The following is a 27,567-nucleotide window of genomic DNA, read 5'->3' on the forward strand; positions in this document are numbered from 1 at the left end:
GTAATTGGGTTTTCTTTTACTTGTAGCCAATTTCTAACCAATAGAGAGAGACAAAGCGTAATTCCAGAAAGCATCAGAAGCATACTTTCTTTCCATAATTGGGCATCAGCCAAAGATTATTTGTTATGGACTATGATTTATAAGCCTTTTCTTGCCAGATGTGGTAAATGTGTGTTGAGAGGAAGGAAGATACTGCAGACAAGAGCAGCCATCAGAACAAAGAGATAGAGGAAGAGGCAAGACATATGTATGTGTACAGAATATAATAACTAGAATCATTAGACTGAGGCACAGGAAGAGACAAATTTGGCCAGATAAGGCAGGAGAGCATTACAGAGGAGTTGGAGTGTCAGAGTGAAGTTTATGTTTAGTGTGACACATAATTTGGAGCCATTATTGGTTCATCCAGTGAATCAGTCATTTATTTGGTGAAAGCCAGGTCTATGGTAGGTTCCAAGAATACAAAAATAAACATATCTTGTTTCTGCCTTCAAGGGGTTACAGTTTAATAGAGGTTGACTGTATAAGGTGTCAATCTGGGAAACAGAAACCATTCCAGGTACCTTGACACAAAGGCGTATAATACAGGGAAATGGATATTTACAAAACCCCTAGACAGGATAGAAGGGCTGAAAGCAGGGGCCTGCCAATGGACAATTGAATTGAGCCTCACACCATGACGCTGCGGAACAGAGGGCAGCAGTCTGCTGATGCCACTGCCTCCACTGCCTCCAGTTACCTGCGAGGATGGTTTCCATATCCAGGAGTGCTGAGGCCAGCCCTTGCCTCTACATACTCACATCCCATGGCCTGCATGGTAGCAGCAAAACAGAAAAAACCAAACAATCTCACATCCAGAGCCTCGCTGGTCAAGTGTGTAAGTATAGTTTCTAATTTTCCAACCTCTCTACCTGAAGAGATTAGGGAAAGGGGTCATGGAGACGAAGGGAGACAATATACGGTTTCTACAACATTGATGGACTTTTAAGGCACCAATTAGTGCATTACGGTGTTACAGGTTCTCTGAGAGAAGTCCAGACTCCATGGAGGGAAGTGGGTTAGAAAAGATTTCAAGGAAGCGATGACACTTGAACAGTGCCTTGAAAGATGAGCTTATGTTTGTTAGGTGAACAGAATTGGGACTGTCATTCTAGGCAGAGTGCTCAGTTGAAAAAAGGGAAAGTGTGAGTGCATGGACATTCAGCAAGTAACTCATCATGTTTAGAGTGTGGGGTGCAAAGTGGGGCAGACAGGAATGGGGTGCAAATTTAGAGAGGACTGCAAAGGAAGTGAAAGTCAGATCATGTTGGGCCTTGAATGCTGTGCTGAAAAATTTGGAAAGTATCCTGTAGGGAGATGGAAATCAGAGTCAGGCCTTAAGCAGTGGAGTGTGTGAATGAGTTTATGCTTCTTAAGGATCACTCTGAATACATGTGAATACTGGAGTGGGGAAGTTCAAGACTAGAAGCAGAAAGGCCAGTGAGAAGAGTGTTGTAATAGAAGGTCAAGAAAAGACTCTTGAGGGGCCAGCCCAGTGGCATAGTGGTTAGGTTCATGTGCTCCACTTCGGCGGCCCGGGGTTCACCGGTTTGGATCCTGGGAGCCAACCTATGCACCACTCATCAAGCCATGCTGAGGCGGTGTCCCACATAAAGCAACTAGAAGGATGTACAACTATGACATACAACTATTTCCTGGGGCTTTGGAAAGAAAAATGGAAAAAAGGAGGAAGATTGGCAACAGATGTTAGCTCAGGGCCAATCTTCCTCAAAAAAAAAAAAGAAGCTAAAAAAAAGAAAAGACTCTTGAGCTGGGGAAAATCTTGATGTTAGGGGGAAAAGATGAACTGGATGCCCTGATAGCTTAGTTAGGTGGAAAGGTCACCTCTAGAAGACTTGCAATTTAAGGGGACAGGAGACAACGGAGAAGAGGCCTGAGTGGTGCTGACGGAGAAAAAGAGATGGATACGAAAGGTCTTGATCAGGAAAACCTGGGATTGGGCATTTCTAAGTGGGATCAACAGATAATAGTAAATATAGTAGGGAAATACAAGTTTGGGTGGCTTACTTTAGTTCTTCAAGGGACTGAGGGAAACAGAAAAGAAAGAGAGGGCAAAAGGCACTCCATGCTTTTAAGCTTGAAGTCCTGGGGAGATGGTATTTCCTTTGATGGTCTTGGGCAGGTCACAAACAATCACCAGTTTGAAAGGTAGAAGAGAATGAGTTCATTGTCATGTTAAGGTTTAGCATTAAACAGCACATCCAAGTAGAGAATTGTCAATGCACTTTAAATAAATATGTGGTTTTCTTGTCTTCAGTGGAGTTAGCTAACAACAGGCTGTTTTTTCAATAAAATATCATTTTGTGTTTTGGAAATGATTAGTGAAGTTATTGAGCCTTTTTGCCACTGAAGTAAGAGGCAGAGAAGATCCTAGGAATGGGAGAAGCTGGTTAAAGATACCAGGAAAGAGAGAGACACACACAGGTGAGTGGGTGGGGAAATGCAAATTTTGTGGATTTAAGTCAGTATTTGTCATGATTGACCAAAAACGAATCTGTAAATAAAAATTTTTTTACGGAACCCCCACTTAGATACTAATGTCTAATTTCTGAATTGAGGCTATGTATCAACTCAATAGGCTGCCGAGCGTTATACACTAGCCTCAACGTGAAAAGACAAGACAGCATTTTCTGTAATTGTATTTCCTGGCATTTGTCTGTAGAAAATGAAGGGAAAATAATGGGGCCAAGTCCCTTTCAAACCTGTTCCATCTTCTTTCAATAAAACCCTTTTAAAACCATTGCAAATAGCCAAATTTAGTGCGTTATTAGAACGCAGAGTGATGAAACAAGGCACATTGATGTTTGGGGCACTCTGTAATAGAAGTCGTTTTAAAAGTTCAAAGGTGAGAAAATCCTCACACATGTAAGGAAGACTTGTACCCTGACCTTTGCACACAGCGCTTACAGACGTGAAATGAATCACTGGTAATTCAAAAGGGGAGGTGAGCACATTTTTCCTGCTGTGGCAAAAAGAACCACCTCTTAAAATGTCTTATCTAACTCAAACTGCAGACCTTTGAAATGAAACAAATTATCCTGTATGTTCTTCAATGGATAATTTTCAGTCTGAGGACCTTTCTTGCCCATAATTGTATTCTCTTCCCCTCATATCATAGCACAACAACATCCAAAAAATGTCTGGCATAGTTTAGACGCTCAAACAAACTTTTGTTTCTAATGTAAAATTTGCTATCTGATATATATATTTTTACTATTATCACACTCCTCTCATATCAAATTGTCAGACTTCCGTTATTTGAGGTAAGCTCAATGAATGTTGTAATAAAAATTTAGATCAAGCACAGCTTTTGTCTATAACCAAAGCTGCACAGCAGCTGTAGAATAGTTTTTGGTTTTATTTTATTGATAAATTTGAATTGTCTTTGTTCCAGTATAAATATAACATGGCAATAAAGGAATGGAAAAAATCCAACTGGTAAAAGAAATGAGCCTGTGATGTGAGGTCAGGGATCCTCCACCATCAGCCCAACACTCCACCATCTTTCCATTTGTAGCCTGAAATTTCTTCAACAGGGCATAAAGCCTTTCATTTCACAGATACCGCTGGCGGAAATAATAGCGTGTGGCGGAAGAGAGTTACTGAATGTGGACCGAATGCAGAAGTAGCAAGTTTCGAGGTTCTGAGTTGAGACACTGATGTTCCCCTGCTTTTCTGGCTCAGTGGTGTTGCTGGATATCCTTATCTTGGATGGGGACTGCAGCCCTGTCCAGAAGGGGGTACTTGTTCCTAGACCTTATCCTGGTGGTGAGATAATGACAGAGCATCTTCCTGGATCTGCTTACTGATAACATATAATACTATTGGAACACATCTAATCAACAAAAAATGCCAACAGACTTTGATATAAAGTGTGCATATGGGGATTGAGTGTCCACAACATCTCTCAGGTTTCCAAATTCCATCACCTTTTCACCCAAAATCACTCAGTTTTGGTGTGGCACAGGAAGGTTGGGGATGGGGAGTGAGGTGTTTGTTTAGAGCCTGAATCCTTTCCACAGAGGCATCCTGACTCTGCATCGGTCTCTGTAACATGCTTCTCTCAGGCTTTCTTTCTTTCTTTTGGGGCTGTCTTTCTCTCTTTAGTTCTCCCACTTGTCCCTCCCCATTTCTAGAAGAAAGACTCTCTGCCCTTTGATCACTAACCACTGAATTGGTAAATTCAGTTGTTGTCTCTGTTCAGAACATCACTTCCTGCCGAAGCTAATCACCCCATCGTTTAAGGGATCCCCAACACTAGATAACCTCTCACCAATGAAGAGTGATATTTGGAGTGGATATTACCACTCCAAAAGTGATGTTTCCTTTTCTCTTTTATCTAACTCCTACAGGAGTTAGATAAAACTATATTTAGATGACTAATTATTGTTATCAACTGCCCACTGGCAGGATTTTCCCCCAGAAAGAGGCATGCCATCATATGCCAAGGGGTTCAAGGGACTAGGCTTGTTAGACTTGGCTGGATTTATTAAATTTTGCCTCACATTATTTTATAATTTAGGTGTTTAAAACTTTCTTCAAGACAGCTAGGTGCATGATAGAATGGTATATAGTTGGTCATATACCTACACCCTCTTCTGTTTTTCACTTTCCCCTAGAGCACAGACATACCCCCAGTATCTATCATGGTCTTGTCTTTGTAGCTGTATCTCAATCAGACCATGAAATGTTTTTGTTTAATTATCTTAGACTGAGTCCTAATGCTTTTTTTTTTTTGAGGAAGATTGGCCCTGAGCTAACATCTGTTGCCAATCTTCCTCTTTTTCTTTTTTCTCCCCAGAGCCCCAGTACATAGTTGTATATCCTAGTTGTAGGTCCTTCTAGTTCTTCTACATGGGACGCCGCCTCAGCATGGCTTGATGAGTGGTGAGTAGGTCAGTGCCCGGGATCTGAACCTGCGAACCCCGGGCCACCAAAGTGGAATGCATGAACTTAACTGCTACGCCACCGGGCCAGCTCCCACCTAATGCTTATTCTTTCTGGATTTATAATGTCTTCCTTTTTCTCTTCCTCCTTTACAGGACTATCCTTCCTTTCTTGTCCCCAACTAAAGTGCTCTTGTTTATAGCATCGTAATTCTCGTCTAGAGTAACCAAAGGATTGTTAATCCTGAGCAGAAAGTCTGATGGTGACAGTGGAGAACATGGCATCCTGCTAACATCAGGGGACTGGAGTGTGGAAAGAGGCTGAGATTCTGTAACCATTACACCTCTATTAAAAGTGAAATCTCCAGGGGCCGGCCCAGTGGTGTAGTGGTTAATTTTGCGCGCTCTGCTTTGGCGGCCCAGGGTTCGCAGGTTCAGATCCCGGGTGCAGACCTACGCACTGCTTACCAAGCTATGCTGTAGCAGGCATCCTACATATAAAATAGAGGAAGATGGGCACAGAAGTTATCTCAGGGCCAGTCTTTCTCAGGGAAAAGAGGAGGGTTGGCAACAGAGGTTAGCTCGGCAAAAACAAAACAAAACAAAAAAACTGTTAAATCTCTATTCCTCATAGGAACCCTCTGTATGGGAATAATCACAATTTCAAGAGCCTTGGAACGTGCACTAAATTTGATTTTCTAGTTCCAAAGGATAATATTCTCAGATTTGCTTAAGAAATATATTACAATGGATAACAAAGAAAAAGGACAATAATAATGCATTTTATGCCTAGTATATGACCAGGGATAAACCAAATAATCTGCTTTTACGGCTCATGAGAAATTTGTAAATTCTATCTGAATAGCCCCTAAAAATCAAACCAATGCTGCCATGGTATAGAAGGTTTCTTGCCAAGTCACCTAACTCACTCTTGCCCATTTATGCCTGCCCTGGTACATCTTCCTTCCATGGAAAAGACAGGAACCCAACAACCTGTTGGTCAACCTCAGCGGGAACAGGAACTAAAATTTTACATTAGCATCAACACGTTGACCCAGAGATACACATCATTTAACAATTCTTGAATTCTTAGGATGGAAACTGAATGAGGGGAGATAGAGAAGGAGGATTGTAGGAGAGCATTTCTTGTCTTTCTCAAACCTGTCTTCTATCCAAGAAAGAAAAGCAATCTCACCAAGCAAAAGCATCATCAGCTCACAGATCCTCATGGGGCTCTTCCTCCCTCCACTGTTCCCTGTCAACCTTCCAAACACTCCTATTCGTGGAGAAACAAGAGTTGGCGAAGCAAAACTACCCACATTTGAAGGGTTGTCTCTTTGCTACTTGTTATGGACTGAACTATGTCCCCCTAAAGTCCCCCCCCATATGTTGTTTCCCTAACCCCCAGCATCTCGGAATGTGACTGTATTTGGAAATAGGGCCTTTAAAGAGGTAATTAAGTTAAAATGAGATTGTTAGGATGGCCCTAATCCAATCTGATTGGTGTCCTTATAAGAAGAGGAGATTAGGACCCATGGAGAAACATCAGGGATGCTTGTGTGCACAGAGGGACAACCATGTGAAGAAGCAGTGAGAGGGTGGCCAAAAAAGAGCCAAAAAGAGGGGCCTCAAAGGAAACCAAATCTGTTGACACTTTGATTTTGGATTTCAGCCTCCAGAACAGTGAGAAATTAATTTTTATGGTTTACACCACTCAGTCTGTGGTATTTGTTATGGCAGCTCTAGCAAACTAATACAGCCACCCAACAAGAATTAATAGAAAGCAATTTCTGCCATTCTTATACAGCCACTGTGCCATCCCTATGTTCTCCTTTTAGCCTCTTGCCCCTTCCAACTCAGGACTCAGAATTCTTGGTTTACTTTCCCAAATTCCCCTACCCACCCATGGCATTTCATTTTCGTATGCCTTCCTCCATAACATTCTCCTATATCTTCATTCTCCCATCTTTTTCTCAAGGAACCAGGAATTTCAAGCAATACTTTTAATCCTTTAAGCTAAGCCTTTCCCTGGAGAATCCAGCTGTTGTTTTTATATGCACTAGACTGAAACACGTGTACTTACATTTTGATCCTGAGAAAGTCACACTGGTTGAGGGCTCAATTACAGGTTGCAGCAGGAAAAAAAAGTATCATAAAATAATAGAACAGGCTTTACTTCAAATCTATACTAGATTGTCAAGTTTATCTTCTGAGATTACCAGAACCATGGGAAGAGATTGCTTCCCTATGGAACTAATACTAATGCCCACAGAGCTACCTGCAGAGAAAATCTTACCCCATTCGCTTCTGCAGGGAATCTCCAGAAATGTTTTCTTTGCTTTTAGTTTAGTGAAGCAAGGAAGACTTAGCAAATGACAGACTGCGCTTTGATAGTGAGCCAATTGGGCAGGGTCCCTTGATAGTTCTGTGCTCTACGAATAAGCTGGCACATTGCTGATGCTCAACAAATGTCACATATTGTCAACTATCAATTATTCGGTGTAAAATGAGGAAAATGCCTTGGCATACATTACCTCAAAGCTTAATCAAGAAGTTGTGTGATCCCAACACCACATCATAAAGCAGATTGGCATTTTTACTTAAACTGTTAGACTGGATACATTTGTATTAATGCCACATCTTTAAATTACTTCAATTTGTTTATAGTGACAACCAATAGAAATCACTGAAATTACTGAATGTCAATTACACAGAGAATTTTTAAAGTAGGACAGTACAGTCTTCACAAATGTGATTGTGATCGCCTCAGATGATGGCTGACTAGTGTATTGTGTCCACTCTAGTGCCTTGATCTATGCCCATGCTGTTTCCTTTCCTGGCATTTTCTTCCTCCCCTAACTGGATTTGTCCTTCCTTCCCTAACTGGATTTGTCCTCTTGGAAAGCTCCAACTTGCCTCACTGGGAAACTTTCCCTGAAATTATCTTCTCCCACACAAGAAACTTTGTTTGTTATATCTTTGTTACTCTAGTACTTGGAACAATGTATACTGAACGTGTCCAAAATAGATGGATTCTGAAAGTGCCTAGAACATAAGAAGTGCCCATTAAACAGTTGTTGAATGAATGAATAATAACTGAAGGATAAGTAAATTCCCTGTTTTCTGTCTTTTAACACCGCTCTGTGGTGGTTGTACAAATTAACAAATAGGAAAGAGGGAGGAAAAGGAAACTCTGTACAATACAGGTAGCCCAGATCTCAAGATGACAATGAGCCCCCATATAATGGGAAGCTCCCCTCCTCTCCAAAGCAGGAAGGATCAGTTCAATCTTCAAAGGACCGTGAACTACCTACATCTAGTACAAAAGAAGTCTCTTATGCAAGTCCTTAAACTGCATTTCCAAACCACATTAAACCTAAGGCATCTCAGGCTGTAGCAAGCTTTTAAACCTGCAGCAGTCACACTAAAAGTGAATACAAAAGCAGAATACATTTCTCCAACATTTAACTAATTTCTCCAAGTGAATCCAGCTCTTATTGTTAATATATGGTGGGTGTATGCCCCCAAGTCTTGGGAGCAGCAGCGTTTAAGGCTCAATAGTCATGATGATAAGAGGGAATACAGTGTACTTCAATAGAGGGGAAGATTAAAGAGAGACTATACCTCCTGTTTGCCCTCAGCAAGGCTTCATTTTATTCACAAATTGAGAAAAAAATAAAAACAAAAACTCCAGCTTCCAAGGCAAAACCACATTCTCCCTAGTAATTCAAGAGTAGTTTCTACATTATACCAACTGAATCTGATTCTGACATCCTGTGCTCACTGAAGAGATACTCTGCCTGTAGCACTTTACAGAAACTGTTATTCATCCTTGGGATGTATTTGCTGTGTCATTCTCTGCCTAAGTGTAAGCCGATAACCGGGGGTGTAATGGGATAGTCCCTCAGTCCTAGGAGAGAAACAGCACCCCTCAGAGGTTTGACCTGATCATAATGACACGTTATACTCTTAGAATATGAGCTATAACAAACCCATCTGCAATCAAATCGGTTTAAAACTGACTCATTTACCAGGTGCTATGGCAACATTATATTATCACATAGCAACTCTTCGAGAATCTCAAAAAACTTCACAAAAATAAGTGCTATCATCAGCTTATTTTCCATACGTTGAATACTGTTGAAAGTTCAATACAACGTTTATAAGGGTTGGTATCCTCTGCTCCTCCAACACATTGGCTGACATTCCACCTTTCACTGATGCTAATGATGTCATTGAGCCACGCCAGGCTGCCTCTTGCCCTCCATCGCTTCTTATCAGAATTTTATAAATGAGCATTGCATTCTCCAACGCTTTGCGTTTATTGGGTCTGGTTGCACTGGTGGCATGACTCAGGGCAGAAACTAGGTTCAGCTTGCTTCTTGGTAAGTTTTCTTTCTTTTCTTTTTCCTTCTTTACAAATTTTTTTTTTGTAATATTGGACCTGATTTCACACATTTTTCTTCTGACATTTATATTTCATTTATATGGAAGAAACCATTGGAACTTACTAAGGTCTATCATATCATATTAAAGTGATAATTTCTAAGTATACAGCATCAAAGTTGTAAACAGACTCCATTGATGAGCTTCACTAATTCATGCCACTTGATCTTTCTGTTTTTCAAAGACGTATTCCAATTTCATTTCAAAGAGCATATATCTTTATAATTAAGATTGCCAATTTTCGTGAATCCAGTTTTTTCTTTTATAGATCATAAGAAGAGACAAGCTCTGGGGAGCATTATTTAAAACCAAAGCCTCAACATAAAAAAATATTTGCTACATTAGACTTGTTTTTTGCAGCCAGTTGGATAAGACTGTATACTGATAGACTAGTGCAGGAAAATACTGCCTCAATTTAATGCAGTTAAATTTAATTTGAATCAATTGATTCCATTAAATTCAATCGTGTTTATTGAGTCCTATTATCTGAGGCTGTTGTATAACAGGCCCTGTGCTAGGCACAGAAGGCATACAAAAAGAAGTAATATGCAGTACCAGCTTTCAGGAAGCTTGTAATCTACTGAGGAACATCGAAATGTACATACGTAATCATAATACAGGGAGACATGGGCTAAGTACTAAAGGTATGCAGATGTAAGAAAGAGCAGCCGGGGCCGGCCCTGTGGCTTGGTGGTTAAGTGCGTGCGCTGCAATGCTGGTGGCCCGGGTTCGGATCCCGGGTGCGCATCGAGGCACCACTTCTCCGTCCATCCTGAGGCCGAGTCCCACATGCCGCAACTAGAAGGATGTGCAGCTATGACATACAACTATCTTCTGGGGCTTTGGGGGGAAAAATAAAATAAATAAAAATCTTAAAAAAAAAAAAAGAAAGAGCAGCCAAATCTGATTTGGGGGATCAGAGAAGGCTTCATTCACCAGGAAGGACAACGTTTTCTGGCCCATGAGGGATCTTGTATTTTACTTATAACTCCCCTGTGAAACTGAGTTGCCCAGGCTACATTCACCTGTGGGCCAAATTGGGGTCACATTCACCTAATTTGTTTTGTTTCACTAGCTTGTGCCTCTCAGCACAAGCAGCCCCCCTATGTCTACTGCAAAGTTTCACCCTGTAATTTCTGAACGCTCCTTGGAAAAGTTATGAAACCTCCCTGAGCCTAAGTATACCCATCTGTAAAATGAAAATAATACCTTCACCATTGATTGTCATGAAGATTAAACGAGACAACATGTATAAAATTCACAGAATAACTATTATTATTTTATATTTGCATTATCCATCTCACCCAAAATAACTGACTAGTGACCCGTTTTGTGAGAGAAGTAAAGTAAAAGAGATAGGATGCAATCACGCTCCCCCCGGCCCCACCAGACAAGCCTCACTTTAGGTCCAAAAGTTAAAAAATGATGGAGGCAAGAGGAGAAGAGAGTAAGATGAATTTCTCCTTTAGTTCTGTGAACTTCAAGTAACAAAAAGTATTTTCCCTTGATTTTCTTGAGATTCTTCTAGTCTTTCACACAACTGCATATTTATACTTCTCTGCCAAGTGAAAAACAAGGGGGACTTACAGAAATGTGGTAATGACTTGCAGCAACAAAATTTCTTACAGATGGATACATGGGATAAGCTGCTGAAATTGTGTCCTGCTTACTTCCAGACATCTGTCTTCCCAAGCCTCCCATCCGTAATTGAAGGCATGACTCCCAGCTGGGTAGATCCAGGTTTCCAAACACCCTCTACAATTCAAAGATAGACAACAAGAAAGTTGTCTTCCAACACTTTTATATCTCTTTACCTACTTGTTACAGATTGCATAATCTTGATGAGACTGGCTAATAGAGGCATAATTTACCATTAAGAAAAAACTGTATGATGACAAATTTTTTCATTTGACTATTATTCATGACACTGAAAAGGGTAATTGTTTAAAAAATCCAAATGAAAAAAGTATTCTGGTTCCATTCGTTATGTACTTTTGTTAAAAACAAACAAATTTTACAATAGAGTTACACATTCCTTTGTTTATAATTAAACTTTTTATTTTGAGATATGTGGAATCACATGCACTTGTGAGAAATAATACAGAGAGAGCCCGTGTGCTCTTCACCCCAGTTTGCCCCAGTGGTGACATCTTGCAAAACTATAGTGCAGTGCAATGGCACAACCAAGGTATTGACGTTGATGTAATTGACTGATCCTACTCAGACTTCCCCAGCTTTACGTGTGTGTGTGTGTGTGTGTGTGTGTGTAGGAGATACACGTGTTTAGTTCTGTGCAATTTTATCACAGGTTTATATTCACATATCCACCACCACAGTCAAGACACAAAACAGTTCCATCACCACAAGAGTCCCTTGTATTGCCCTTTTATAACCACATCTGCCTCCCCGCTCCATCCATAATCCCTCACAACTACTAATCTGTTCTTCATGCCTATAATTTTGTCATTTAAAGAAGGTTATATAAATGGAATCATACAGATATGTAACCACTTGAGACTGGCTTTTTTCACTCATCATAATTCCCTTGAGATTCATTCGAGTTGTTGTGTCTATCAATAATTTTTACTATATTATTATTGCTGAATATTAATCCATGGTACAGATCTATCTCAATTTGTTTGACATTCAGCCATTGGAGGACTTCTGGGAGGTTTCAAGTTTTTGCCTATTACTAATAAAGTTGCTAGAAGCATTCTTGCACAGGTTTTTGTATGAACATAAGTTTTCTTTCCTCTGAGATAAATACCCAGTAGTGCAATTGCTGAGTTGTACAATAACTGCATGCTCAGATTTACAAGAAACTGCCAAACTGTTTTCCAAAGTGACTGTACCGTTTTATATTCGCACCAGCAATGTATGAGTAATCCAGTTTTTCCACGTTGTTTTTTTTTTTTTTTAACGTTACATTAGTCTGTGTGGATGATAAAATTAGCAAATAAATACATGACCCATATAAGAACCGCCCGTAAAAAGTCAGTCCAAAAAGTCCAAAGGGTAAAAAAGGCAGGAGTTACATAAAAAGCCATCTCAAGCAAAGGCCTCTCTTTGACTTGTCTCAGTTCATAGGGCTTCCAGGTATGCAGTAAACGCTTCATACTCCTGGAAAGTACCAGATAAACCCTAAAGCTTTGCTTGGTTTAAATTAAAATAAATAATTCTTTTCTTTCCAAAACAGGATCATGGCCTATAAAATGCTTCAAATGGCTCTGTGTTCAACGTTGCTCATAGGTAAGAACCAGCTTCTTTTTTATTTATCATGTCTTTTATAGCTGTTAGGTTGATAGATAACCCCTTCTGACTTTTTAGAGAAATGAACAAACATATTTTATCCATAGCCCAATTGCAAAGCATCGGGGAAACCAAACTCTTGTGTCATGCTGTGGTTTTGAATGTGTTAGTGTTAATTGCATGTGTGACCATATTATTCCTAATTATGTTTTAACATATTAACATTTTAGTGTTGCTAAGAAATCTATTTAACTGCTGCCTCCAAAGAAGTGCTCTGGTATCCTTGAACAAAGAATAATTTTAAATGCCATTTAGAAACTGTAATATTTACATGCACCATTATGTGGAGACCTCAAGGTACTTTGAGAGTGTGAATTCGTTAACCTATAGGGCAAGCTGTAGCTTGGAGAAGTGGTGTTTTCAAGACAGATCAGGGAAGGCACCGAGGCCAGATGATTTGCTGCCAAAGTGACCCAGTAACTCAGTGGCTTATATCTGAATTGAACTGAGAGGTCATTTGTTTTTCTTGTAACCCAAACTGAAAATACTTACGAAGGTGTGAATTATTTTCACAGCTAAATCTCTACAATTTATAAATACTTCTGATGAAGATGCTTAAATCAGAATAAATTTCATCTTTTATAATAAGCTTGAACCCATGTAAAAAAGTTATATGTGTGTTATAGGCACACACACATATACACGTACATACACACAGTGATAAATAAATAGATATAGATATCTACCTACAGAATATAAATCTAGATATGTGTGTGTATATATACATATGTGTGTGTATAATTAACCTTTTATTTCTAAGCATATGAATAACTTTAATAAAGAGTTTTAATCATCTATATTGTACTTTGCATTTAGGACATGTTTAAATAAAGGATTTAGAAAATTTTGGCCAAATTATTACTAAGCAATTATCTTCAAGGCATATACGATTACACTCAGTTACAGCCACATCTCCAGATGAAGAAAGTGAAGCTGGCTCAGTTTAAGGGAGTGTCTTAGGAGCACACTGTAAATTGAAGTCCTGGGCTGGTTATACTCCAGCGGTGTAATGCTTTGCCTTGATTGCTGATCCATGCAGTTGACTTTAGAGGGGGTGGTGGTAGATGATTGCAAGGCTAAAGGCACCTTGGCACCTTGGCTAGTCCACATTTACCTGGGAACACTGCAGGGTCAAAAGTATCTGGCAACAGGAAAATGGGTCTGCAAAATGACTTTTACAGACTTTCTTAAGAAACAAGTTGGAACTAACTTTAAATCCAGCTGAGATGCAAATATGTCTACCTATAAAGACAACTGGTTTGACTGAACTCACTTTAAAAATAAATAAATAAAATTATGTAGTTGAAGTCCATGAAATAAGTTGAGAACCGGAAGTGAAGGACAGAGGAACGTTGACACTGCTGGGTTAGCCCTTCAGATCTCAGGAAAGAAGCATTCACTGCTTGCAGGTTGAAGAGACTGAAGCCTTGAGGCCAGATTCATTCATTAAACTAATAACCAGTTTAACTGACATTTTCTAAATCATATAGCTCTAAAGTAGAAAATAATAGCTTGAATCAATTTTTTTGCTTCTCCCCCAGCCCCTTTCATTGAAGAATGTAGGCTATTCATCTGCACTGGAGCCCTTCTGTTTATCACAAGAAAAAAACATTTTAAAAAGTTTGTTTTCATTATTAAAAAAAAGTTTTCTCTGCTACAGATTAGTTGTCTAACAAATTACTTTTTTCTAAAACTTAATTTGAAGTAAGTAGGGAAAAGATCTCATTATCCATTTTCCTAATGGGAATGCTGAAGCCAAAAAAGATGAAGAGCCTTACTCAAGTAATTAAATTTATGAGCCGAGTCCCCAAGTTATTTTATTGATTTTCTCAAAATAATAACTTATACACATTGGCGCTGATTTCTTGGTCAGAGAATTAGAAGTCCAAGTGTCATGATTTGATTAAAAAACAAAACAACCGTCTCTTAGTATTTAGGTCGAGAATTGCCTTCTCCTGTAATAAAACAGCAAATATTAATACTACTGTGTTTTCTTCATTATGCTTCAAGGGTTTTCCATATGTTGCCTTAGTTCAACTCCCGTAATCACTGAAGATGGGTGTTATGATTCCCATTTTACAAAGAGGAAACTGAGGCTTAGAAAAATTAAGTGACCAAGCCACAGAGTTAATCAATGGTAGATGCTGGATTCATAGCCATATTCTACATCCGGGTCTTCGGAGAACAAAACTCTTCTTTCTGCTACACCAACTGTCCCCTCTGGCACTGCAATGCTAGATATGGGATATGCAGTTATAGGATATGCAGATAAGGGATAGGCAGCAGAGCACACAGCAAGATCTCCTGCTGAAAATGTAATAGAGCCAATATTGTAGCCATTGGTTCCACAAGAAAAGGTCAGGACTTAGGGAACTGGGTGACTTTATCTGAGAAAATAGAGCCAAACCAGGACATAATCGAGGACAGTCTCTAGTTGTACTGATGGAAAGGGAAGTCAAACTCCACATGTTCCACCTCAATAAGGCACTTACTAAAATCAAACAGTCCTATTTCATATAAAAAGGAAAATACACAAATTTGGAAAGTGTTTCTTTGAGTACATAAACCAGTCCTTGGAGTTGACCCATATTTGAAACAATTTGGGGGTTCAAATTGATCAGCTCCATCCATATACGCAAGTATGTCTTTGGTCTTAGGGAGAAAAATAGACTGCCTTTGGCCTGTTTCCCTAGCAAAGGTCCAGCTCTTGTTTTTCACTCCATGGTTGGTAAAAATTGGCAAGGTCAATTTTTCTAGAAGGTTTTTTGCTGTCGTTTTGGTTTGTTTTTCTGACAACGGCTTTTAAGCTCACATTTTCTTCCCCGTAACCCTGTCAGCACCTCCAATCCCTCCCGTTTCGCCTTCCTTTCTGCCGTAGAAGGAATGGTCCTTCTCAGCCATCCCTGCAGCCCTCCAATTCCTTAGGTAATCCCTATTACCTCACACAGTTCTAGCTTATTTTGTACGATTTTGTTCTTAATTTTACCTACTTACTTGGTTTACAATTAATTGTTCTTGAGAAAGTGGGTAGTGAGAATAAACTGGGAAATAACTTGTTTGGTGAAAAAGTGTCATTGCCTCTGACTAGATTCATTGAGAACTCTGGATGTGGTAGACAAACTGTCTCCTTTCCTATCCACGTAGCATCATTTGCCCCCCAGATGGGATCACTCTTGAATCATATAAGACGCTGCCTTTCATGAGCTATGAATTTCTCTGTCCACAAAATTAAAAACTAATAAAAGATCTGCCAGCTCCAAAAACACATCCAGGGAATTCTGTGGCCATGCCTGTGAGCATGAATGTGGGTGTATGTGTGTTGAGAGCACGTTATGACAGATCGAAGTTGAACTCAAGTGATACCAGTTTCTGTTTACTTTTCAAAGTCCTCAACACGTCAGCAATGGTAACGTCAATGAAGCTGAAGTTCCCGAGTTAAAAGTTCAGTGACGAAAGCGTTTTATTAACAGACAGTTTAGTAGGACGATGGGGACTTGAGAGCTGCTCCCACAGGTCAGAGCCTCTTTCTTTCCTCCCTGTTGCCCTGTTCCTTTTTTCCATGGCTTTTCACCTTTTGTGACCTTTTGTCTTTTGCAACCACCTTTCTTTAATCTCTCCTTCCTTTGATTTCTTTTTTTTTTTTTAATAAATTTTTTGTTTATTGCAGTAACATTGGTTTATAACATTGTAAAAATTTCAGGTGTACATCATTGTACTTCAATTTCTGCATGGACTACATCATGTTCAGCACCCAAATACTAATTACAGCCCATCACCACACATGTACCGAATTATCCCTTTCACCCTCCTCCCTCCCCCCTTCCCCTCTGGTAACCACCAATCCAATCTCTGTCCCTATGTGTTTGTTTATTGTTGTTATTATCTACTACTTAATGAAGGAAATCATACGGTATTTGACCTTCTCCCTCTGACTTATTTCACTTTTTCTTGATTTCTCTCTTCTCCTTCTTCCTTCACATTTTTTCTCTCACAGCTCAAATTTCTTCTCTCTTTCTCACTAAATTTTATCTGAATTACAACAAATTGGGAAAATCCTCTGTACTAAATGCAACTCTTTTATCTTGCACCATAAAGTTTTGGGTCAGTAACCAAAATTTAAAGTGGGAAGGAAAAAAAAAACTTTCATTATTTGTAAAAAAAATTATTTACCTAACGTAGGGAATAAAATATTTAAGTCTAAAAATATGAACCTCAACATGAGTATTTTAATCTCTTACAAAATTATAAAATTTCTCCTACATTTAGAGAGATCTTTGAAAATTTTACCATATTGCCAGGACATCTGTAAATCCTTTTCTTCTAACTCTGTTTTGACTTAATTCCTAGTGGCCATTTATACTTTATTTTAGTACTTAATTTATGTGCATGCATAATTGCCTGGGCGCTTATTTCATCTTTTTTTAAGATATAAACATTTTAAGGGCAGAGACTGAGACTCAGTCCAATAAAAATAGTGGATAATACATGTTGTTCTTTCACCACTCATACTGAGTGCTAAGTGCTTTACTTTTTTTTTTTTTTTCTTTATTTTCCCCCCAAAGCCCCAGTAGATAGTTGTATGCCATAGCTGCACATCCTTCTAGTTGCTGTATGTGGGACGCGGCCTCAGCATGGCCGGAGAAGCGGTGCGTCGGTGCGCGCCCGGGATCCGAACCCGGGCCGCCAGCAGCGGAGCGCGCACACTTAACCACTAAGCCACAGGGCCGGCCCCTAAGTGCTTTACTTCCAGTATCCCATACCTAAGTATTTTGAACTTGTGGCAGGATTGTAGTGCCTGTTCTCCATCTCCAGCACCAGGCATCAGGTAACACTATAAACATCAGTATCACCCAGCACTGAGGGAAATAGCTAGTTGTGGGCCTGTCCTGTGATCTGCAAGACCCTTTGTGTCTTCTGCTCCCACTGAATCCCAGCACGTTTATTTCACAGATGTTGAAAGTTATACCAACAAGGAATTCACAGCTGAGGCCGTCCAGGGATGACAAGCTCCTGCTCGTTGGAGTGCCCTGGTCTGTGCTCTATTTTTTTTTCCCCATGTTTCTTAGTGAGGCTCTGAGACAATAGACCTAATGGGTTCTCTGAGCCACCTTCTGACAAATAGCACCGCCCTTCTTTGTCCTGGTTTTGATCTAGTTGAGAAATAAGCCAAAGATGATTATGGAAGGCAACCTATTTCCTTGATTACTGAGAAAGGCTAACTTGGAAGATGTAGCGTCGTATAAGTACATAAAGGGGGCCTGCCCCATGGCTTAGCGGTTAAGTGCGCGTGCTCCACTGCTGGCGGCCCGGGGTTCGGATCCCAGGCGAGCACCGACGCACAGCTTCTCCGGCCACGCTGAGGCCGCGTCCCACATACAGCAACTAGAAGGATGTGCAGCTATGACATACAACTATCTACTGGGGCTTTGGGGGAAAAAATAAATAAATAAATAAAATTATTAAGTACATAAAGGGCCTGATGACCCGACCCCAGAATTTGGCAAATTTCATATCCAATTGCAAGTTGCAGAAACAGGACAGAAATTGTGCCCTCTGAGGGCAGCTCACTCTCTAGAGGAAGAAGGAAGAGCTAGCTGGACATGCCAAGTTATGCCTCTTGGATTTACCAGTTAAATGAGGCGCTGCCCCTTCCAAGGGACAGGGTACACAACGGGGAAAAGAGAGGTCTGGGATTACCCTAAATGAGTTCCCTCTACGTGGAAGCTACCATCAGACCTGCCGTTTCATTCTGTACCTTATGTTTCTCATTAGGCTTTCTGATATTTTTAGTGTGGAGGTTCCTACCATAAATATCATTCCATGGTGGTGTGCACAGTATACAGACTATTCAGTCATTTCCCCATCATCGAATTTAAAGACTCTTTCAACCTTCCCTGGATGATGGCAGGATGGGGAGTCTTTCTGCTTCTAATTATACAACTTCCATTACTCCCATACTGCTCGTCAGCCCGTGATGGGCACTCATCTCTTTGTGCATAATGTGAACACATTTTTATTTGTTTTGCTTTAATTATTGGCTAGGTCTATTTTGACTTCTTTTTCACTTATTTCTGTCTGTCTCAGTGCTGAATTTCTCATCGTGTAAGTTTCTTGAAGGCAGTAGGAGTTGTGCCCACTTAGCATATTCTATATGCTTCTGATGACATAATACCACGCAGAGAAAGTAATTTCCAGTTAATGACCTATTTGTTGTGAATACATTTCAGTTAAATATAGAGCTGGAAGAGATCTTAGAGATTATATGATCCAGCCTCATTTTACAGAACAGAAAATCGAGGTGGAAGAATAAGGGGTTTGGTGACCCAACTAGTCACTGGAAGGGCCAGGTTAAGATCTCTGATCCTTCTTGGCTTGTGTGGGGAGAATGTGATCTCGAATATCTTCATACTCGGTAGTGTCTGCCTTATTTCTACTGTACAGAATCCTCTGCAGAGGATATTTGAGAAATTTTTAGAATTAAGCTTGACAGGTGCTATTAAAACTGACTATGATATGGGATGAAAGGAAGGAGGGCATGTAAGGAGTTGGAAAGAAAGAGAGGAAGATATTTTTTATACTTTATGATTATAAAGTTTGAATAAGGCATTAACCTATCTGATATTGCCTATATATATATATATATATAAAAAAAAAAATTGAAAAACCAACAAAGTAATAAAATTCAAAGAGTTCAGTTTTCAAACTCCAACAGTATTACATAGGCTTACAAACACAAAACTCTGATCTTGCTCTCACTAACATTCAAGGTTGATCAGGCAAAATGAAAAAGGGAGGAGAAATTTCTCAAGCAGAGAGGATAACAGCATGCCCTTCTATGGTACTTGCATTTTATTTCCAGCCCCGCCACTGACTTATTATGTGACCTTGAGTGAGTCATTTCCTCTACATGTGTCAATTTTCTCATTTGTAAAGCAGGACAATAAATGCTACTTTCTGTCTCCCTCATGGCTGATGTTATTATCACCATCAATTAATATTTATTGGATGCCTGTTGGGTGCATAATGCTGAGGTAGGTGCTTTCCTCTGGGGGGTGGGGGGAGGAGACTATATCAGTGAAATATTTTCCATGAGCAAAAAAATAGAAGATTTACAAAAGACTTATTAGAGCTTAAAATAGGTACGGCTTTTATTTTAAAGCATGCTTCTCTGCCAAGATTTATGTAATAGCATTTTTTTCTTAGTGATTATACAATGCACCAGGATAATTATGGTGCAGAATATTGATTTTACTTCTGGATGATTCCAAGGAACACTATCTTAAGCAGTTACTGTACTTTCTTTATCTAGCTGTAAATTATATTCTAAGCATAATTTATTTAGAATATTTTTTAGATATTGATGGTATTGGATCTGCTTTGCCTAGCCACTCCCTTTGTTTTGAAAAACACCTTTTTCTTTTAACAGAATAAGTACACGTTAAACATGTAACACTGTAACTAACACCTTTTCTTCAAAAAGAATGAAGAGACGGCCAGCCCCTCTCTTCTTCGGTTAAATGTGCTGAACTTAACCATGGTGGCCTAGTGGTTAAGTTCAGCACACTCTGCTTCAGCAGCCTGAGTTTGGTTCCTAGGCGCAGGCCTACACCACTCTGTCAGCAGCCATGCTGTGCTGGCAGACCACAGACTAAAAAACAGAGGAAGATTGGCATGGATGTTAGCTTGGGGTGAATCTTCCTCAGCAAACAAACAAACAAAAGAATAAACAGGATTCTGAAAAATCACCTATTAACACATGTCAGCTAACATTAAAACTTGAATGTTGGTCTGTCCACACTTGTCAGCCCAAATGAATGCCAATTCCCTCTCTCTCCAAATCAATCCTGTCTTCCCATTCCCGCTGTCGCTTAACCTGATTCAGGCCCTACTAATCTCTCATCTGGGCTATTCGAAGAGCCTCCGACCTTGTGCCTCTCACTCTGCTCTCTTCCTTTTACAGTCTGTCCTCCACACCACTGACAAAGGAGTTTTCAAAAGTAAATCTGTGGGGCTGGCCCCGTGGCTTAGCGGTTAAGTGCGTGCGCTCTACTGCTGGCGACCCGGGTTCGGATCCCGGGTGCGCACCGACACACCGCTTCTCCGGCCATGCTGAGGCCGCGTCCCACATACAGCAACTAGAAGGATGTGCACCTATGACACACAACTATCTACTGGGGCTTTGGGGGGAAAAGTGAATAAATAAATAAAATTATTTAAAAAAAAAAGTAAATCTGTGAATAGATAAGTAAAACGTGACATATACATACAAAATAGTATTCAGCCTTGAAACAGAATGAAATGCTAACTTATACTACAATATGGATAAACCTTGAAGACATTATACTAAGTGAAATAAGTCAGACACAAAAGGACAAATATTGCATGGTTTCTCTTATATGAGGTAGCTAAAATAAGCAGATTCATAGAAAGTAAAGGGTGGTCACCAGGAGCCGGGGGAGAGGGAAATGGGAGTTATTAGTTAAATGGTACAGAATTTCTATTGGGAATGATGAAAAAGTTCTGGAGATAGTGGTGACGGTTGCACAGCACTGTGAATGTCCTTGATGATACTGCATTGTACACTTGAAAATGGTTAAAATGGTAAGTTTTATGTTATATATATTTTATGACAATAAAAAAATCTTTAAATCTGGTCCTATCATCTTCTTGTTCAGAAATGATAATTAATTATTTACAGAACGAAGTCCAAACTCCTCGGTATAACAGTAATAATCCTTCAGAATCGAGCTCCAGCTTAACTTTCCAATGTTATCTCTGACCACATCTACTCCACAACCCTACCTTGCAATCACCTTGGCAAAGTAAGGGTCACTGAACCTCAGGCTTCCTTTCTGCTCTGCTCCTTGACTCTCCAATCTCCTTCAGCCTGGAATCCTTGCTCTTTGCTTCTACTCCTTTCCTCCTAGCTATGGAAACCTTACATGTCCTTTGAAGCTCAACTCAAAACCAGTTTCTCCGTGAGATCTCCATGCCAATATCAGAACTCCCCCGTCACATGGTCTTGTCACAATATGTCTTCTTATAATTATTTATGAACTCTGAATATAATGTAAGTTCCCTGATGGCAAGAGTTATTTTTTGTTTACCTTTCCATGCAACGACGATTATCAGAGCAGGGACTAGGGTGAGGCAAGTGGAGGTCTTCTGGCACAAAATTTGCATAACCCTGAGAGTGAGCTCCTTCTTAGGTTTCATGCCCTAGTGGCCTCACTTGCCTTGTGCTAGTCTCAACTCTGGTGATTGGCCGTTTACCTCGACGTTAGTAGTTGTTTATAATGCATTTGTATTAGTTATCTACCACAGCATAACTTATTTCCCCAAACCTTAGCAATTTAAAACAATAAACGCTTATTATTTCACAGTTTCTGAAGGTCAGGAATTTAGGAGTGGCTTAGTTCTGTGATTCTGAATCAGGATCTCTCATGAGGTTGCAGTAAAGATGTTAGTGGGGGCTGTGGGCATCTGAAGGCTTGACTGGAGTGAAAGCATCAGGTTCCCACGTGGCTTGTTTATATGGCTGTTGGTGGGAGGCTTCAGTTCCTCGACATGTGAGCCTGTCCCTCAAGGCTGCTTGAGTGTCCTCACAACATGGCAGCTGACTTCCCTTAGAGCAAGTGATCCAGGAGAGAGGCAAGGCAGAAGCTGTAATGTCTTTTATGTCCCCAGAAATCACACACTGTCATTCTTGCAGTGTCCTGTGGTTACACAGGTCAGTCCTACTATGTGAAAGAGGGGACCACACAGGATACAAGTACCAGGAGGCAGTGATCTCTGGGGATCATCTTAGAGGACAGCTTCCGCAAACATGATTGTTTTGATTATATTGAATTAGGTTACCTAGCAGCAGGCCAGTATTACTTCTGGCATCTGTTACCAACATTTTGTGAAGCTGACTTTTGTCTATTATTTTTAAATCATTGAATAAATAAAATTGCTAACTTTTTATAACTGGAGACTATGTTTAGTCATTTTACGAACCTGCGTTAGTAGTAGAGTGTTTTGCACCCAGAGGCAACCTGATTGATGTATAATGTCCAGAAAAACTGTTATTTTCAGTAGATGCCCATTTAGAACTAGAGCTCACTGGGTTGACAAATTAAACCAGAAATAATATAGCTAATAACTAGAACCCTGCTTAGAATCCAAGACCATACTTGGAAAAGCATGAGATCCTAGGGAATGTGTAATAAAGACTGTTTCCTCTTTTCTGTAAGTGCAGAAGAGTTCTATCAGTATCCTTACTGTTATCTCACCCCAAGCGTTCCTGTCTCTTAGTCGCAATATAGAGCAGTGACTCTGAAGAGAGAGCTCCATTTCCCCCCCTCACTAGCTGTGTGGCCTTAAACATGTTACTTAACTTTTCTGTCACTCATTTTCCTTGTCTGCAAAATGAAATGATTAACGTTGCTACTTCTTAGGTTTGTTGTGAGTATTAAATAAGATGATTTAGGTAAAGTATTTAGCACAATGCCTAATAAATGTTAACATTATTATTATTGTTTATTTAGAAAACTCTTATCCAGACACCTCTAACCGTTGTTTTCAAACCTTGGTCTTGTAGGTTCCCAATGCCACACTTTGCTCACATCATTCTTACAGCTTAAAATTAAAAGTCTTGTTCCTTCTCCCATCCTGCTAAATTTAAGCTTTTCTTCAAGGAATAAGCTAAGCAAATTCCTAGACAGTGAAAATGTCTGCTTGTGCCCCAGTGCCTCAATGCTTAACAGCAGCACTTTCTCCTAAATGCCCTTAGCACGATCAAATCCTGCATTGCCTTGTTTTGTTTTGTATCTTGGACCTTTCATCCTCCTCCCCTGTATGGGATAGCTCACTGTAACCCCAGTCCATACAGAGTACTGGTCAACAGAGGCCTGTTGATGATGAAGCTGTAGCGTGCCTAACATAACGTTACTTATGATTAGATTTTGTAATAAATGCTACTTTATCACAAGCAATGAACAGATTGTATTATTACCACAAATAGGTCAAGAGTATGTTCTTCCTTTATATTGATGACATGACTGTGTTTTATTTAGGAATGAAAATACGATATAAACTGTTAAAATTTCAAGATCCTAAAAAAGTCTGGATTTTATGTGATCTTTTTTCTTTCTTTTTTAATCCTGGAGTGGAAAGGAGGTAGAAAATGCAAGCCTGTTCAATTTAATGATGGATCTGTCAATACTAACAATTTTAACCACAGTGCCAGATTTGTGAGCAGTCTACTTCAAACTGAAAGCTATGTTCTATTCCAGAAGACTAGGAAAGCAAGAGTAAGATTATTAACGGCCTGGTTTGAGCTAGGTGGTTTATAGCCATTTATTTATTCAATTCTTACAGTAATCCTTTCTTATTGTGTTGCTGTGTTGTTATTATACCTCTTTACATACAAGAAAACTAAAGCTCAGAGAAATTAGGCAACTTGCTCAAAAAAGTGATAGAGCTGGAGTTTGAATCCAGGTCTCCAATGCATGTACAGCTCTGAAAATCTCCATCCACCACACAGCACTGGCTTTTGTGCTGTACAAATGCAGGTCACATAAAGTGGTGACAGTACAATAGTGGCAAAGTTCTGAGAAGCAGCCATCTCTCTCAGGGCATAGCTTTTCCAGGGTTTCCTTTTCAGGCTCCAATCCTCCCAAAGACCATAGCTATGTCTCTTTAAGTGGAAACATTGAGATGTACACGATTCCCCTAAAAGATACTATGCTCTTGGACTCTGAATTACAGGAGCATTGGGAGCGCCATTTTTGTTGGAAGACCCAGCAAACCAGTTCCTACGTCTCAAAAGACACATATATTTGCAAGATTACTGGGATCCAGATTACAATCCATCTACGTGGGGAAACACACTGGCTGATCAGGTATTTGCATTAAAAACAAACAGCCTTCATCATCTATCTTTTTAGCATCTCATCAGCTGGTATTAACACACGCTAGCTTTGCTCTGATTTTTCCTCTCTAGCTGCCCTGAGCTATACCTGCCCTTTCTTCCCTATAAAGTGGCTTTTGTCCGGTAAACTCCACCTCCTCCTTCAAGACTAAGATCCAATGCCCCCTCCTTTCTGAAGCCTTTCCCTTCTTTCCAGGGAAGCATTTTTCCTTCTTTCTTCTCTCCCCTTTGCATGCTGTTCACATGTGAGTAGCTCACAAGATGTCACACTGGAATTATTTGTTTCATGCACCCAACCTCCCTACCTAGACTACAAAGGTAAGGTGCTTGTCTTATCCATCAAAGTAATTATCCCCAGGACCTAGCAAAATGACTGTTGTGTAGTTAAGTCTCAGTAAATTATTACATGTTTGGATAGGTGGATGGATGGATCGTGGTCGCGTTTTAGTTCCCTCTCAGTTGTTCAGCAGTTAATTTCCCTCCGTGATAATTATCTGAGCCTTTAATGTCATTCCCTCATTTGCTTGCCTTTTTTACATTTTCCTATTCATTTGTAGTCTCACTCCAAGAGGAATAAAGACGAAACACACATTAGCCAGTTTTATTCTATGTTTACTTTTTTGATGGAAGAAGACGTTGAAACCCTGGGCCAAATGAAATGACTGAATTATTGGAGGATTTCAGTTATTCTTGGTTTCCCTCTTACAACTTAGCAAGTTAGAAAACAGAGATGTACAACAAATTAATTAGTTCCTTCATTTGTTTGTTCTTTCTTTCCACATGTATAAGGCTCTCACTATCACCAGGCTCGAGAGTTATATAAATCATAAAAAATTTGAATGTTCTTGTTTTTCTGGGGCCTGGTCCTTTCCTTACTCCACATGGCTGAGTTTTAACTGGTCTACTAGGATTGGCTCATTTCTGCCTAGCATTTGCTAATGAAAACTATCAGCTTGAATAATGCATCTAGTTTTATGCCTGTTTTTCTCTAACAGACACCATTTAGAGGTATCAAAACAAGACATTTGTTTATTTGGCAAATTAAATAATACATACACTGGTAGACTGTGTCTTCTTTATGGAATATTGAAATTTTTAAGTACACTCCTGCCTGTAATTGCGGACCAGTGCTGTGATCAACTGACAGATATTGTAGTGTAACAAGATGCTACCGTATCGGTTCATACTGTGGCCCCACAAATACTGCAAAACACTTGAGCATTGAAATAAACAGATCACTAAAAGTGTGAAAACCAAACCTTATTGATATTATCCTTCCATTGTATTTCTCTCAGTCTTTTAGGAATATCTGTATGATAATCAGAATAATTGATGCACCATGTGTTCTACATACTCAGAGACTGTGACTTGAGTTTCCTTTTGTTGCAGGTTCATGAAACATGGACTGCTCTGAAAACAACAGCACAGTATTATCTGAATGTGAATCCCTTCACCTTTGACACGTCTACCGCCCAATAAATGTGCTTTGCTGGTTAAACCAGGAAACCAAAATCAGTGGAAGTCACCAAGGCAGTGTACCAAAACCATGGGTTTTGGAGACCTGGGGGCAAATCCATGCCATTTACTAGGTTATTTATTATATCTGTCTCATAGAGCTCTTGAAAGGAGTAAATATGAAAATCCATGTAGAGTCTAAGAATTAGAAGTTCTCAGTAAATGGCCGCTCTTAAAATGAGAACTAAAATAAAGACTGTAGTAATAACATTTACCAAAAGGGACTTGTATGAGAAAAGGAAATCAAAAACAAAAAAGCAGTGTCATTAAAACTCCCTGTTCATAGCTCTTACTTTCTATTGCCTCTTCTTTGAGAAAGTTAGTTCACTTTTTTATTGAGGGAAGAGGGATCTCTCAAATGGAGCTGATCCTCTTCTCTTTTCTTCAACACCTGTCACTTTCTAAAGCCAGTCTATTCTAAGACCATGCTTTTGAAAATTTTCCATCAAAGGTATACTGATACAGGCAGTAGAGAATAAAATCTTAACTCATATTGAAGAATAGATGATGACTCGGAACCCACTAGAAGCCACTCATCTGTAAGTGCAAACTTCCTGAGAAGTTTTGTAAAATTTATGCAAGTTTTGCATTCTGGTCCATAATGTATTGATGTTTGTTTCAATACGAAATAAAAGTTTTAAAGAAACTTCACACCCATTACCAGTCTCTCCCTATTCCCCCATGCCCCAGCCCCTAGTAACCACTAATCAACTTTCTGTAGCTATAAAAAAAAGAAAGAAAGAACACTTTTAATTTACTGGCCAAGCACATTTATTAATCTTTTCCAATAAAACTGAAAAATTGACTCTAAAGAAATGTGGACTCCTTTCATCCCATAGTTTTCCATATATCCATGGAATACCACTTCAGTACGCTAGTTTGGGAAGTACTGAGGAGAAGATATAACTGATCACCACGATTTTCCCCCCAAATCACAGATAAGTGAAATTTTTGTCTTCAAAATCTATTTCTCTATATATACCTAGGTCAATTGTTCTCTGGGGGGTTTTCCTTTAGTAAATAGAAACATCCCCCCCTCAAGACCATAGTTGATCTTATGTGGTATTAAAACAATCGTAAGCACTTTTTCAGCAGCAGGTATATCAGAAAAATCAGATGTCAAGAAGCTACACTGTAAAGACTTTGGCCCAGCTCTTTCGTCTCCAACAGGACACTGGCAGCTACTCAGTTCTCCCCATTTCCTATCCCATCCCTTAGAGGCAATTTCAGTGAGAAGTTTGAGGCTAATGCGTAATTTGTTATGTTAACTGTTATCTATTTCCGATACATATAAACATAGATTTTTAAATCAAAACACAACTGAATGGACAAAAGAAAGAGAATAAGTCGTCTGGTTTTGCCCTAAGAAATAAATCTGAAATTGTACATAAACACATTTTCAGAGTATCAACAATAATATACATTTTGTTACTACTA

The 27,567-nt window shown here is 39.5% G+C and overlaps 1 protein-coding gene across 1 annotated transcript; it reads left to right on the top strand.

The window, feature by feature from the left end:
• Positions 1-676: 676 nt before the first annotated feature.
• On the top strand, positions 677-26,094 carry C15H3orf85 (chromosome 15 C3orf85 homolog). The gene is made up of 4 exons (XM_087440144.1): positions 677-877; positions 21,911-21,965; positions 24,453-24,586; positions 26,005-26,094. The coding sequence occupies exons 1-4, from the start codon at positions 677-679 to the stop codon at positions 26,092-26,094; spliced, it is 480 nt and encodes a 159-aa protein (XP_087296270.1).
• The last annotated feature ends 1,473 nt before the right edge of the window (positions 26,095-27,567 follow it).

The sequence above is a fragment of the Ceratotherium simum genome, chromosome 15 (assembly GCF_057802395.1).
Source record: "Ceratotherium simum simum isolate JZ-2026a chromosome 15, ASM5780239v1, whole genome shotgun sequence".
NCBI classification, from domain to species: domain Eukaryota; kingdom Metazoa; phylum Chordata; class Mammalia; order Perissodactyla; family Rhinocerotidae; genus Ceratotherium; species Ceratotherium simum.